Source organism: Somniosus microcephalus, chromosome 6, assembly GCF_052327205.1.
Source record: "Somniosus microcephalus isolate GS21.2 chromosome 6, FLI_Smic_1.0, whole genome shotgun sequence".
Lineage (NCBI taxonomy): Eukaryota > Metazoa > Chordata > Chondrichthyes > Squaliformes > Somniosidae > Somniosus > Somniosus microcephalus.
The window spans coordinates 226,316,076-226,331,395 of record NC_140992.1 but is presented as its reverse complement, the minus strand read 5'-3'; the positions used below and the strand labels follow the sequence as shown (position 1 = coordinate 226,331,395).

General features: G+C 46.4%; 1 protein-coding gene across 1 annotated transcript in view; it reads right to left on the bottom strand.

The window, feature by feature from the left end:
- Positions 1-15,320, bottom strand: part of LOC147116492 (uncharacterized) — a 368,216-nt gene that overhangs the window by 142,477 nt on the left and 210,419 nt on the right. The window contains exons 5-6 of the mRNA XM_085991496.1: positions 10,939-10,966; positions 9,305-9,494 (exon numbers count right to left, since the gene is read on the bottom strand). Of these exons, the coding sequence (XP_085847622.1) occupies positions 9,305-9,494; positions 10,939-10,966 (218 nt within the window). The remainder of the gene's footprint in view (positions 1-9,304; positions 9,495-10,938; positions 10,967-15,320) is intronic.

Here is a 15,320-nt window from a genome sequence, read left to right as displayed (position 1 = left end):
GGGAGACTGTGGAGAGCTGGGCTTGGTTCTCCAGCCAAGACGATCCAGCAACAGACTGGCAACAGGTACAGCGCAGACCCTTCCCGGACAGCGGCGGCTGGAGCCGACCGACGGCACAGAAAAGGCCGAGCAGCATCGACGGGGTAAGAGAGAGGGTAGAGCGCACAGGGCGCAGCCGGGGGTTGAAGACCGAGCGGCGTCGATGGAAAACAAAAAGAGAGAGAGGGTAAAGCACAGCCGGGGTTCAGGACCGAGCAGCGGCAACGAGAGAGGCGCACAGGAGAACACGCAGAGCGCAGCCAGGGCTCAAGGGCTGAGCAGCGTCCGCGGGGACAGAATGGGAGCGCGGGAGACGCCATTTGAGCCACGGAGAAGAAGGGAGAGCGCGGGAGACGCCATTTTTGAAGCCACAGCGGAGAAGAAGGGCGAGCGCGGGAAGAAAGGAAAGCGCGGGAGAAGTCATTTTGAGCCAGCGGAGAAGAAGGGAGAGTGCGGGAGACGCCATTTTAGAAAATCTAACCACACCCAGGGATGCCGAGGAGTGACAGTATCACTGCGTTCGACAATGAAGTCGAAGATTGGGCGACATATGTGGAACGCATTGAGGTGTACTGCAAGGCGAATGAAGTGCCAGATGTCAGGAAAGCACTGGTTTTGTTGAATTCCATGGGTGCAAAAACGTATGGCTTACTGCGAAACCTAATAACCCCAGAGAAGCCAGTGGATAAGGATTTCGAAAGCATAGTGGAAATCCTACAGGACCACTTAAACCCCACACCGCTGCTGATAGCAGAAAGATTTAAGTTCCACAAAAGGAACCAGCAGAAAGACGAAAGTAATGCTGAGTATTTAACGGAACTGCGCAAGCTATCGAAACACTGCCAGTTTGGAATGGGACTAGCAGATACGTTAAGGGACAAGTTTGTGTGTGGGCTTCAAACTGAAGGAACACAGAAACGGCTTCTATCAGAAAAGGATCTTACGCGGGACAAGGCTTTCAGCATGGCAGTATCACACGAAGCAGCCGTACGGGGTGCTGCAGAGATACAACGGAGACCGCAAGAATATGGCACCAATGAAATGTCATATGGAGCAGGGAAGTGTTATCGCTGTGGCAGAACAACACACGACCAGAAGGATTGTTGGTTCAAAGACCAAGTGTGCAAACAGTGTGGAAAAGCAGGACACAGAGCAAGAGTCTGCAGGTCAGGGAAGAAAACCAGCAGTAAGAAATCGCCACAGGAGAAGTACAAAAAGGTACATAAGGTGATTGACAGTAGTTCAGACGAACAGAAAAGTGATACAGACTCCGGAAGCAAGGAGCTGGGTTGTCTGAAACTACATAATGTAATCAAAATGGAGGATCACCAGACTATCTGGGTCATACTCAAGATAGACGGAGTCCAAGTGAAAATGGAATTGGACACAGGATCAGCCCTAACAGTCATAAACCAAAGGGACTACAAGCGGCTATTCTCACATATACCCTTGAAAGCTACAGAAATTGTCTTGAAGACGTACACGGAGCAAAAAGTCTACCCCAAAGGAAAAATAAGGGTGAACGTGATATACAAAGGCCAGGAAATACCAAAAATGGACCTATATGTATTGCCAGATGGAGGACCACCCTAGGACGTGAATGGATCCGGAAGATACAATTAGATTGGCATTCCATACAGGCACTGAAGGGTGAGGCCAAAAAGGATGACGACGTCACACCTGGACGACTGTCAAAAATGCTAACTGACGCACAAGAAGTGTTCCAGGAGGGACTAGGAACACTAAAAGGCATAACAGCGACGATTAAAATAGAGGAAAATGCAAGCCCAAAGTTTTTTAAGGCCTTATGCGATCCGACCAGCCGTCGAAGCAGAGCTGGAAGGTTTGGAACGTTCAGGAGTACTGTCCAAAGTGGACTGGAGCGAGTGGGCTACACCCATCGTTCCTGTAATGAAGAGGTCGTTGAGTAATACGCCTGGGAAACCAAAGAAGGTCCGCATCTGTGGGGATTTTAAGGTGACAGTGAACCCAGTCCTTCACACGGTACAATATCCGCTTCCACGGATTGAAGATATTTTCGCCTCGCTATCTGGAGGTAAACGCTTCACTAAGATTGATCTGGCCCAGGCGTACCTGCAAATGGAGGTAGAAGAAGCCTCGAAACAATACCTCACGATCAACACTCATAAAGGTCTCTACCAATACAACCAGCTGGTGTTCGGGGTAGCATCAGCTCCGGCTATTTGGCAAAGGGCAATGGATCAAGTCTTGCAAGGGATTCCAGGGACCCAGTGTTATTTGGACGACATCCTGGTCACGGGCGAAAATGACAGTGATCACCTCGCCAACCTGGAGAAGGTGCTCACTAGATTAAAGGAATATGGGCTACGAGCTAATCGCCACAAGTGCGAGTTTTTCCAGAAGCAGATCTCGTATTGTGGCCACGTTATTGATGAAGAGGGGTTACATAAGTCCCCTGAAAAGATTGAGACAGTAGTCAAGGCTCCAGCACCGGAAAATGTGTCACAACTGAGGTCGTTCCTCGGGCTGGTGAACTACTACCATAAGTTCTTACCAAATTTGTCTACAGTATTACACCCACTGAACGCCCTACTGCAAACGGGGGTACCATGGAAGTGGAATGACGAATGTAAACGAGCTTTCCAGAAGTGCAAAGTATTGATCACATCAAAAGAGGTGTTGGCCCATTTCAACCCAGCACTACCAATTCGGTTGGCGTGTGATGCATCACCCTATGGTATTGGAGCAGTGCTGTCGCACAAATTCCCAGACGGGGTGGAGAGGCCAGTAGCCTTTGCGTCTCGGTCACTAACCTCAGCCGAGCGCAACTACGCCCAGATTGACAGGGAGGCCCTCAGCCTAGTATGGGGAGTAAAAAAATTCAACCACTATCTGCATGGGCAGAAGTTCACCTTGCTGACTGACCACCAACCACTTGTCTCCATCTTTAATCCAAAGAAGGGCGTTCCGGTGATGACTACACAACGGCTACAAAGATGGTCCCTTTTTCTAGGGGCGAACCAATATGAAATAGAGTATAAGGGTACGAAACAGCATGGAAACGCTGATGGGCTATCACGCCTGCCACTGCCTACTGTGGAGGAAGCACCAGCAGTGGACCCTATCGAAATATTTTATTCGTCGATAATTGAATGCTTGCCAGCAACTAACGCGGATATAGAGAAGGAGACCCGAAATGATCCGACACTGTCTCGGGTATATGATTTGACGGTGAAGGGATGGCCAACACATGGCGACTCGTTGTTGCCAGCATTCTCATCCAGAAGAGAACAGCTGTCAGTATGCCAGGGGACAGTGATGTGTGGATCCCGAGTGGTAATTCCACCCAAGTTAAGGGAGAGAGTGCTCAATGAGCTTCACGAAGGCCATCTGGGAGGGGTGAAAATGAAAAGCCTTGCTAGGGCTTATGTGTGGTGGCCGGGGATCGATCAACAAATCGAGGACCTAACAAAGAGCTGCTTAGGATGCCAGAAGGTCCAAAATGCACCATCACATGCCCCTCTGCACCCATGGGAGTGGCCCTCCTCTCCATGGCAACGGGTGCATATTGATTTTGCTGGTCCATTCATGGACTCAATGTTCTTAATAGCAGTGGATGCGCACTAGAAATGGCCTGAGGTGATCAAAATGTCCTCCACCACTACAGAGAAAACGATTGCAGTCCTACGGACCATATTAGCCAGGAACGGCTTGCCAGAGCAGATTTTCTCTGATAACGGACCACAGTTTGTGTCCGAAGAGTTTCGGAAATTTATGAGAAGGAATGGGGTAAGGCATTACACATCCGCCCCGTATCATCCAGCCACAAATGGATTGGCTGAGAGGTTGGTACAAACCTTTAAAAAGGCAATAAAGGCCATGTGCGATGATGACATTCCACTACAGCATAAGGTGGACAATTTCCTGTTAGCCTACAGAAATGCGACACATGCAGTTACCAACCAGACCCCGGCCATGATGTTCTTTAACCGAAGGTTGAGATCCCCAGAGATGGAGACGGAGAAGTCGAGGAAGGGAAGGGAAGAGTCGGAGATGGACCACGTGAAGGTGAGGGAAGGGTGGAAATTGGAAGCAAAATGAATGAAATGACCTAGTTCAGGGCGAGAGCAGGAAACGGCACCGATACAGTCATCAATGTACCGGAAAAAGAGGTGAGGGAGGGGACCTGAGTAGGACTGGAACAAAGAGTGTTCCACATATCCCACGAAAAGGCAGGCATAGCTAGGACCCATGCAGGTTCCCATAGCAACACCTTTGATTTGGAGGAAGTGAGTGGAGTCAAAGGAGAAGTTGTTCAATGTGAGAACAAGTTCAGCCAGGCAGAGGAGGGTGGTGGTGGATGGGGACTGGTCGGGCCTCTGTTCAATGAAGAAGCGGAGCGCCCTCAGGCCATCCTGGTGGGAGATGGAGGTGTAGAGGGATTGTACGTCCATAGTGAAAAGGAAGCAGTTGGGGCCAGGACACTGGAAACTGTTAAAGTGGTGGAGGGCGTCGGAAGTGTCGCTGATGTAGGTGGGAAGAGACTGGACAAGGGGAGAACAAATAGAGTCAAGATAGGAAGAGATAAGTTCTGTGGGGCAAAAACAGGCTGAAACGATGGGTCTACCAGGGCAGTCCTGTTTGTGGATCTTGGGAAGGAGGTAGAAGCGGGCTGTGTGGGGTTGGGGATCTATGAGGTTGGCGGCCATGGGGGGAAGATCACCAGAGGAGATGAGGTCAGTGACAGTCTTGGAAATGGTGGCTTGATGTTCGGTAGTGGGGTCATGGTCCAGGCAGAGGTAGGAGGAGGTGTCGGAGAGTTGGCGTTCAGCTTCCGCGAGGTAGAGGTCAGTTCGCCAAACAACAACAGCACCACCCTTGTCAGCAGGTTTAATGACAATGTTGGGGTTGGATCTGAGAGAATGGATCTGAGAGAATGGATTGCTGCAAGTTCAGAGGGACATAGGTTGGAGTGAGTGAGGGGAGCAGAGATATGGTGACGGCCGATGTCACGCCGGCAGTTTGCAATGAAAAGATCTAGAGAGGTTAAGAGGCCAGAGGCAGGGGTCCAGGTAGAACGAGAATTCTGAAAGCAGGAGAAAGGGTCAGCCGTGCGGGGGGAAGACTCCTGGCCAAAGAAGTGGGCATGGAGACGAAGGTGGCGGAAAAGGAGCTCAGCATCGTGCTGAGCTTGAAATTCATTGAGGTGGGGGCGTAAGGGGATGAAGCTCAGGCCTTTGCTAAGGATTGATCGTTCAGGGTCAGAGAGGGGAAGGTCAGAGGGGATAGTGAAAATGCAGCAGGGTTTGAGATTTGGAGAAGGAATGGGGTCAGAGGAAAGTGAAGGGGAAGAAGGTTCCAGAGGGGCATTGGTGTACAAGAGTTGTTGACGCTTGCGATCCTTGACACCTGAAAGGAAGAAAAAAAGTATTTTGTTAACGCGCCGGATGAGGCGAAGGATGAAATGGAACTGTGGACCAGGACAGCTTTGAGATAGAGTGAGTCGGTGCTGCTGAAGAGAGAGGTTGAGGGTGTTCATGTGGCGTCGCATAACATTCAGCGTGGATCTAAGGATATGGCAAGAGCAGTTGTTTGAGGAACGCTGAATATCTTGGAGATATCTGTAGTCCTGGGTGGATCCAAAACACGAAGGGTGGAATTTCAGTTGGAATTCACGTGGAGACAGTTGCTGAGGAAAGATATGTGGCTGTGAAAGCGAGTTTTGGTAGATACCTGATCAAACACGAGAAGGGAGACAGAAAGCAATGAAGATGAACAAGGTAAAAAAGACAAATGGAAATCCCGTCAGAGAGAAGAGCAGAACTTCTTCATGGTGGGCATTCCTGGAAGAGAGGTGGCAGTGAATTAAATGCTAATACAAAAAGAAAATACTGCAGATGCTGGAAATCTGAAATAAAAACAGAAAATGCTGGAGATACTCAACAGGTCAGGCAGCATCTGTGAAGAGAGAAACAGAGTTAACGTTTCAGGTCGATGACCTTTTGTCAGAACTGGAAAAAAGCAGGAAATGGAACAGATTTTTAAGCAAGTGCAGGGGCTGGGAAAGGGGGGAGGAGATGAAAGAACAAAAGGGAAGGTGTGTGATAGGATAGAAGGCAGGAGAGGTTAAGAGACATTAAGAGATATGCAAGGCAAAAGGAGATGGTAATGGGACAGGTTCAGAAACAAAGGATGGCTCTAGATGAAGTGTAAATTGCATTGGCAGAATGAAAGACAGCTGCCATGTGGGAGAGAAGAAAAAAAGACACAGACAAAAAGTGTGGATGAAAAATATATATATGATAGGGGCTGAGGTTATGATCTGAAATTGTTGAACTCTATGTTGAGTCCAGAAGGCTGTAAAGTGCCTTATCTCTCACCATTGACAGATTGCTTCTGTCATCTCAACTTCACCTGCCACCTATTACATCAGAATGGGTACAGTTTATACTGTCTTACCTTGGTCCTTAGAATCCCACCACAGTCATCCCCAACACCAGCACACCATCAGCACCAACAACAACACCAACCTTTTCCGCAATCAACTGATGCTGCACGGGAGACAGGGCATCAGCACCCAACCACATTGCTGCTTGGGATGCCAGGGATGGCCTCACCATGGCTAGATTTACTTCACTTGACGCTGTACACCCTGGCTGCCACATGTTGCGCCAGGTTGGCACCACCACACACCAACACCATAAAGCATCCCTACCATGCCCAAGCCATTCCTTTCACACTCATCACCATTGCGGGGGTACCGTTATGTCTCACCATTCACTGCAACTCACTAAGCCACTTCCAAAGATGCACACAAATCTGTCCAAGAATGCAAAGTGTTCAAAATAAAGGTTTCAATATTTGACACCACATTAACAGAAACTTTACATGAACAGAGCATAAAACACCCAAGTGCCTACCCTTGTGTGTTGTTAGTTGGTATGATTGGACTAGAACGAGGGTGAGTGCGAGAGATGGCTAGTGAGATGGGGAAGTGATAATGTAGATAGAGAGGAATGGGTGGAGGTGCAAGGTAAGTTGGTGTGATTAAGGATGTGCAGGAGTAGGGTAGGGAAGGCAGAGTGATGGGGATGTGATGAATGGCATAGCAGGATGAGGTTGAGTGTGGCTTGGCAGTAACGTTTTGTGATCTACTGAGATCATTGAAAGGTTTGCACCACTGCAGCCTGGTCCTCCTGACGACATCCCTGCTTGTGTCCTCCTTTGCAATGTGCAATCAGGCTGTGTTAGTGTCCTGGGGAGGTCTCTTCCACCCATTGGAAGGGAAGAGAACCTCCCTGCGTGCTGTGACTCCCTCCAGAAGCATATGGAGAAAGTCATGGGAGAGCCTGGGTGCAGCCGTGCATCTCAGTACAGTGCTTGTCAGTGTTCGCAGCACCTCAATGCTGTAGAACACTGATAGCACAAATGTCAAAATCAATTTGCGCATGGTCCCTTTAAGGAAACCGGCTGATGACGCGTCATCAAATGATGTCATCAGACCGCTTCCTTCAATTGGCCGGGAAACACGCTGGGCAGGCTTAACAAGCCAAATCAGGGGAAAATAATTTTGGACAGCGGGCTGGAGCCAGCAGTGAGGCCGGGACCCGCCACCGACGTCGCCCGCCATGGACCCACTGAGGTTGGTAAAGTCCAGCCCTTAGTAACAAGTCAGACTTCCGCTGGGAATTTCCTCGGGGGTTCTCTCAATCAGCTGCCGTGACTTCAGTGGAATACCGGTGGGAATGAGGCTTCTGCCGATCTTCTGCGGAAGTTGCAGCAGCCGATCGAGAGAGCCCTTCATGGAAATTCCTGACGATTATCTCCAGTGAAGGCAACAGAAGTGAAATGACATGCAAACCATGTTTTTTGGGAGTATGAGATTGATATTTATAGAAATTAAATAAGCAGTTCTAGGATCAAAATGTCAACAAATTGGCCTTAAAATGTCTGGGCAAAGATTTGCCATGAGGGATCTATGGGATGCACTTAAATAGATTGAAATGTGTGGTAAGGGAGAAGATGGATTTAATGATGGTTGAAAAGAATGGGAAAAGATGGAGCTGTAACACCACACAAAGGTTATGTTGATGGGTAGAAAGAAAAGTGATCACTTTGAGCCACCTGAGTCTGGTGAGTCATTTGGCTCATGGCTGCACTCAGAGCAATCGACTTCACTCCGCTCAGAAGTAAAAACATTTTACTTCATGTTTGTTGCAACAAGTGCATCACCCAAAAGGTATTCGAATATCAGAAACAGGCACGATGGGCCGAATGGCCTCCTTCTGTGCTGTATCATACTATATGATTATTCTGTGGCAGTGGTTCAGGTGTCGCATTGGTAACACTAGAACCACCTCCATGGCAACGTACCTTGAATTTATGGTTGAAACAAAAACTGGAGGGAAAGCACGATACAACACCCAGCATGTGTGTCCTGTCACAATGTACTGGTGGTGCAGATTTTGGGTTGAGCATATAAGGAGGTGAAGTTGGACCTCATTGTGCCCGCTTACCAGGTGGAAAATACAAAAAAAACCAAGTTGTTGTTGTTGACCGATCCATCTGGACTACCTTAATACAATGCTGCAAGCCAAAACTCAGAATAGTACCCCAACTGCACCAACAGATAATTTCATTTCCCATATCTGCTAATCGTATGACTGCAAATTCTGTCCAAGCTGGATTCAAGTTCAGGTGCCAGAAATGTAAGGGCAATGACCTAAACCACCAATCTTATTCTGGCAGTGAATACTTTTGTGAGATTACAATACTATTGAACTGAAAGATGCAGAACTAAGCAGCACAGGAATGACATTACAACCTCTGGTGTCCACAGTAACACAGCTCACGGGGCACATCTCGAAGGGGTCCATCACTGTAATCTCTGCCCTTCACGCAGATCTAGTGGGAAAGAATACTGCAACTTCTAATGACTGTTCACTGGTGTTTGTTTGTCCCCGCCTTGATAACAGTAGCAATGACATTGCAGTTTTGAAAACTGCAAATGAATTTCAGTACTCAAGAGGGCAATGTTGTAAACAAGATTTTTTTCAGCTCACGTACCTGCTGAAGGTTTGTATTTGTTGTCAGCATGGGTCAAACAACGTTTTATTTTAGTTACGTGCATATTCAATTGTGTGGACTCATAGGGATGAGAAAAAAGGAAAAGTCTATGTTGTAACACAGGGGCATTTCATCTTTAGCTTGAAACTTTTCTAAAAATCTTCAGTCCCTGAGCTGCGACAATGATTTTTTTTTTAAAACACTGCTTTGAGCTGACCTTTTAGATCCTCTGGACTTTCCTCTGCAGATTTGGTCATAAAAACAGAGGTGAGGCGGGGGCAACATTTCTTGTTGGGGTTGCCTTGACTGTCAGAGTCTATAGCTTGGGTCTCGAAGCTCCTGGCTGGCTCATTTTCCTCACTCTCCTTGCACATCAGCCCTCTGTGGCCTTCTCGAGCTGTGGTGGTCTTAGTGAGAAAGATTGGGTGCAATTACTGTACAATCAGAACAATAGTATGATTCTGAAGAAAAAAAGCAACAGTAACTGGTCATTAAATTGATGAGTACAGTTGTGCCAATCGTGAAAAGAAATGCTCTGGTTGTTATGTGGAACAGCATTGTAAATGCATTTCAAAAGATTTCACTACACATAGCAATTAGAGCAATTCTTCCCTCTAAAGGATTAAAATTCTACTAGATTTCCTTTTACAGTTTGACATCCAATTAGAAACATAAAAATAAGTGGCGCACTTTTCATCGGATTACCATTTACTCAGATTCAATGCCATTTTTTGACCTGCTTACTTTCGTCAGTCACAAGCGCCCAGGTGCACATATTGGCCTGGATTTTGCAGTAATAATAATGGTGAGGCTATCAACGCTCACCATTATTATGGAGTAAATCAGTCAGCAATCTCCAGCGTTCACACATGTGCAGTTAAACACGGAAAATCTACAAGTTGTGTCCACACGCCACAGATCCCCTGTAGAGGGCATCGCACTGAAAAGGATCTCTAGTAATCGTATGTTGCCACTCAAAAGCCCATGAAAAGTTTGTGGGCAGCTGTAAACGTAATGAACGGTGACGCCGTTCTTTCGTCACTGATTGCAAAATCCGGGCCACTGTGTCTGAATTTCTCCTGCCTGTTTTGTGCATGCGTGCATAACATTTTATTACATGCAAAAGAAGGCAAGGCCGTCCCCTTTGTTTGCCCATTGTTGTCTCTCAGCAGTGGACAAATTTAAATACTAATCTGTGTTCATTCGATTCCAATTGCACACTGTATCTTGAATTGATGCTTTTGTAGCAAGTGTAATAAATTACCCAAACAGAGGTGCAAATGCGGAACTCACCACCATATGGAATAGTTGAGGCGAATAGTATAGGTATATTTAAGGGGAAGCTAGACAAGCATATGAGGGAGAAGGGAATAGAGGGTTATGCTGATAGATTTAGATGAGGAAAGCCGGGAGGAGGCTCGAGTGGAGCATAAACGCCGGCGTGGACTGGTTGGGCCGAATGGCCTGTTTCTGTGCCATATATTCTATGTAATTCGGTGTAAATACTAGACATCATTATGAAAAAACAGGAGGTGAGGTTTCAATTTTTACTTTGGGAGACACAATTCAAAATTTCAGCAATTGAAATCAGATTTCTGTTATTGCAGCATTAGCATGATAAATCTGAAAAATGAAATTAATAAGGAAGACGAAACAACCGATCTCTTCCTCCTCACACACACAGATGCTTCAACATATTGATTTCCTATTTGTTCAGGGGATAGAAAAACTGAAAACCCAGCAAATGTGTAATTTAAACTCAAATCCAATTTTGAAGAACCCTGACAGAGATGTCAGAGGGTAGGATTAGGTGAGAGAAAATAAAGACAGATAGAGATGAGTCTGTCATACCTCCTGGCTGGATGTCTTCATCTGTAGCCTGCAAGGGGGAAAAAAAGGAGTTTGGGGGAAAAATTCTAAGTAACAACAGAGTGAAGAAATCAAAGAGAGTTTCATTTACTGAAATGTTGCTGAACTCTATAGCTACATTTAGTACAAAATATTACCTAAATTTAGAAGTTAACTTTTAATATTGATGAAAGTAGCTGTGTAAAAGTATCCCTCCAGTTCACTAATCTGTTTGGCGAGGTACTGGAATTCTACACAACAAAGCTGCCTTGTCCTCAGGCGTCAGGTCTAATGGATTAGCTGTCAACAAGTGTCTTTTATTATGAATATTGTGAATATATGAATGCAAAATTGCTGATTTTACACTGCTCCACTCATTGTGAATCCCCGACATCTTTATATTAACCTGGCTCAAAAGATTTCTCTTTGCTTAGAGGAAATGGGGGAGGGCAAAGGAGGGGCTGAGCTGGGTTCTCAGTCCTTTTACCTCTGGGACAGGGGTTACAGACTGATGGAATAAAAAAGCACAAAGAAACAAAAACAACCCTTTGGAATGCACAGATAAGCTCCAGGGACAGAAAATGGCTGAGTCAGGCTGCCTGCAGGCTCTTAATTGTCTTTATGAAATGCATTTAAAAAGACAAATAAATCTGGAGTTCTTATCTGCAGCTTGTATAGGAATTAAACCCAGGGGATGGGATTAATTGGATAGCTCTACCAATGAGCCGCCACAAGCACGATGGACCGAATGCCCTCCTTCTGTGCTGTATCATTCTATGATTCTAATTCACCCAGGGTTTACCTAGCCGTGATTAGACATGGTTGGCCTAGAAATTGGACCGCGCCTGAATCAGGACCTGATGAGGCTGGCGGGTGGACCACAGCTAATTGGTCCGCCGGCCTGTTTGGATAGTACCAGTGAGCTGCGGGCGCCATTCACAGTCCAGAGAAAAGGTTGGCCAGCTCGGATGCTGCATTGCATTACATGGCACAATGCTCCTGCACCTACAGAACAGTATATCATCTGACTTAGCATGAGCAATGTAAATGATTTTCAGAGTTTGCCTTTATCCCCTCTCGCATCCCTAAGAACCAATGACTGATTATTGCAACATCATTCTACTGTGATTGGTAAGGTTTCACATGTAGCTAAAACACTGACCAGAAAAATACAAACTCAACAACCTGCTGGTCGGCTAATATTACATTTGATCAGTGCAAGGACATACACGTGTTTAATGTAACAACAAATAGTATTTCCCCCCATAAATACAGAATGCTGATATTAAATTTGACATATCTACAGCAGACAAGGTAAAAGGCAGTGGCAGGCAAAAGGGAAGGAGGCTTCTAATGCCAACAGTCATTTCATCTGACATTTGAAGCAGCAAAATACATAAATCTGTTATTAAAATAGTATAAACCAGTGCCCAGTATTTAATTTCAAATATGCACATGGGAATGACATAAATATGAATGATACAGCACAGAAGGAGGGCATTCGGCCCATCGTGCTTGTGGTGGCTCATTGGTAGAGCTATCCAATTAATCCCATCCCCTGGGTTTAATTCCTATATAAGCTGCAGATAAGAACACCGGCTTTATTAGTCTTTTTAAATGCATTTCATAATGTCAATTAAGAGAGGTCTGCACAGAGCGGGATTAAACGGAGTGGACTTGAATAAAGTGTTTTTTTTGGGAATTTGGAAAGAGTGGAAATTTGGAGAAGAGGGGGAAGGAGTTGCTGCTTTTTGCCTACACTACTTATAGTGCTTTGTGTTACAGGTAGCTATTTAATTTCAGTACCCTTAACTTAATCTAGATCAAGTAAGTCGTGAAGAATCTACACTGTAAGCTAAGTTACCTAATTACAAATGTAATTAAATTTAATTAAATAAAACAAGGTCATATAGGAATGGCAGTGCAGGTGGTGTACCACAACTGCAGCGTGTGGGAGTTTGTGGAGAGCATTATGATCCTGGACAATCACGTTTGCAGTAAGTGCCTGCATCTTGAGGAACTTCAGCTCAGAGTTTTTGAGCTGGAGTCTGAGGTGCAGTCATTGCGGAGCATCAGGGATGGGGAGAGTTACCTGGACACTTCGATCCAGGAGGCAGTCACACCCCTTAGGTTAGGTAGTGGTACAGGTCTGGTTAGTGGTCAGGGACAGGAGGGTGTGACTGCGACTCAGGCAGGTAAGGGGACCCCAGGTGCAGTGCTGGAGGAGCCTCAGCCTTTGCCCTTGCCCAACAGGTGTGAGGTTCTTGTTGCCTATGTGGATGAGGGAAAAGCCTGCAGGATGGATGAGCACGCTGACCATGGTGCAGGAGGCCATTCAAGTGGGGGGAGTGAAAGGGAATGTAGTTGTGGTAGGTGTTGTGTATGTACCTTTAAGAGAAGAACTGATTCTATACTGCAGTACCGGCAGTGACCACCCCTGTATATAAAGTCATAGCAGGCTTCTGTATTTCAGTCTTGAGTTCCCCTCTGTTCAGTAAATACCTGTTTTATTGTTCTCCTGCAGTCCGAGTATTATTGATACCCGGACACTACAGTAGGGGACAGTATAGTCAGGGGGGTAGATACTGTTCTCTACAACCGCGACCGAGAGTTCCAAAGGTTGTGTTGCCTGCCCGGTGCCAGGGTTAAAGACATCTCCTCACGGCTGGAGAAGAACTTGGAGTGGGAGAGGGAGGATCCAGTTGTGGTCCATGTAGGAACCACCGACATAGCTAAAACTAGGAATGAGGTTCTGCTGAGGGAGTTTGAGGAGCTAGGATCCAAATTAAAAAGCAGAACCTCAAAGGTAATAATCTCTGGATTGCTACCAGAGCCACATGCAAATTGGCATAGGGACAAACAGATTAGAGGTTTAAATGCATGGCTCAAAGAGTGGTGTGGGAGGAAGGGGTTTCAGTTCATGGGGCACTGGCACCAGCACTGGGGAAAGAGGGAGCTGTTCCATTGGGATGGGCTCCACTTAAACCGGACTAGGACCAGTGTCCTGGTGAACTGAATAACCACGGCAGTAGATAGGGCTTTAAACTAATGAAGGTGGGGGTGGGGAGGATTCTAAATAAAAAGCTGGGTGGGAATGTAAGTTTTGAGGAGGATGCAAGGAGGCTTCAAGGGAATATAGACAGGCTAAGTGAGTCGGCAAGAACATGGCAAATGGAGGCATAGTGGTTAGCACTGTTGCCTCACAGCGCCAGAGACCCGGGTTTGAATCCGGCCTCGGGCGACTGTCTGTGTGGAGTTTGCACATTCTCCCCGTGTTTGCGTGGGTTTTCTCCGGGTGCTCCGGTTTCCTCCCACAGTCCAAAGATGTGCGGGTTAGGTTGATTGGCTATGATAAATTGACCCTTAGTGTTAGGGGGATTAAATACGTGGGGTTACAGGGATAGAGTGGGATATGTGTTGGTGTAGGGGTTACGGGGATCGGGTGGGATATGTGTCGGTGCAGGCTCGATGGGCCGAAATGGCCTCTATCTGCACTGTGGGGTTTCTGTGATTCTGTGATTCTGTGATAATGTGGAGAAATGTGAAGTTATACACTTTGGTAGGAAAAGTAGAAAAGCAGAGTATTTTTTAAATCGTGAGAGATTGGGAAATGTTGGTGTTCAGAGGGACCTGGGTGTCCTTCCACACGAATCACTGAAAGTTAACATGCAGGTACAGCAAGCAATTAAGAAAGCAAATGGTATTTTGGCCTTTATTACAAGAGGATTTGGGTATAAGAATAAAGACGTCTTACTGCAATTATATAGGGCCCTGGTGAGACCACACCTGGAGTATTGTGTACAGTTTTGGTCTCCTTACCTAAGGAAGGATATACTTGCCATGGAGGGAGTGCAACGAAGGTTCACCAAACTGATTCCTGGGATGGGGGGATTGTCCTATGAGGAGAGATTGAGTAGACTAGGCCTATATTCTCTAGAGTTTAGAAGAATGAGAGGTGATCTCATTGAAACATATACAATTCTTACATGGCTTGACAGGGTAGATGCAGGGAGGATATTTTCCCTGGCTGGGGAGTTTAGAACCAGGGGTCACAGTCTCAGAATAAGGGGTCAGCCATTTAGGACTGAGATGAGGAGACATTTCTTCACTCAGAGGGTGGTGAATCTTTTGGAATTCTCTACCCCAGAGGGCTGTGGAGGCTCAGTCGTTGGGTATATTCAAGACAGAGATCGATAGATTTTTGAATGTTAAGAGAATCAAAGGATATGGGGATAGTGCAGGAAAGTGGAGATGAGGTAGAAGATCAGCCACGATCTTATTGAATGGCGGAGCAGGCTCTTTTTTGAGTTCCCCTTCCTCCTTACCCAGCTATATAAACTGTTCCCAGATCTCTTCCATTACACTGCTTTTAAACTAGACACTGG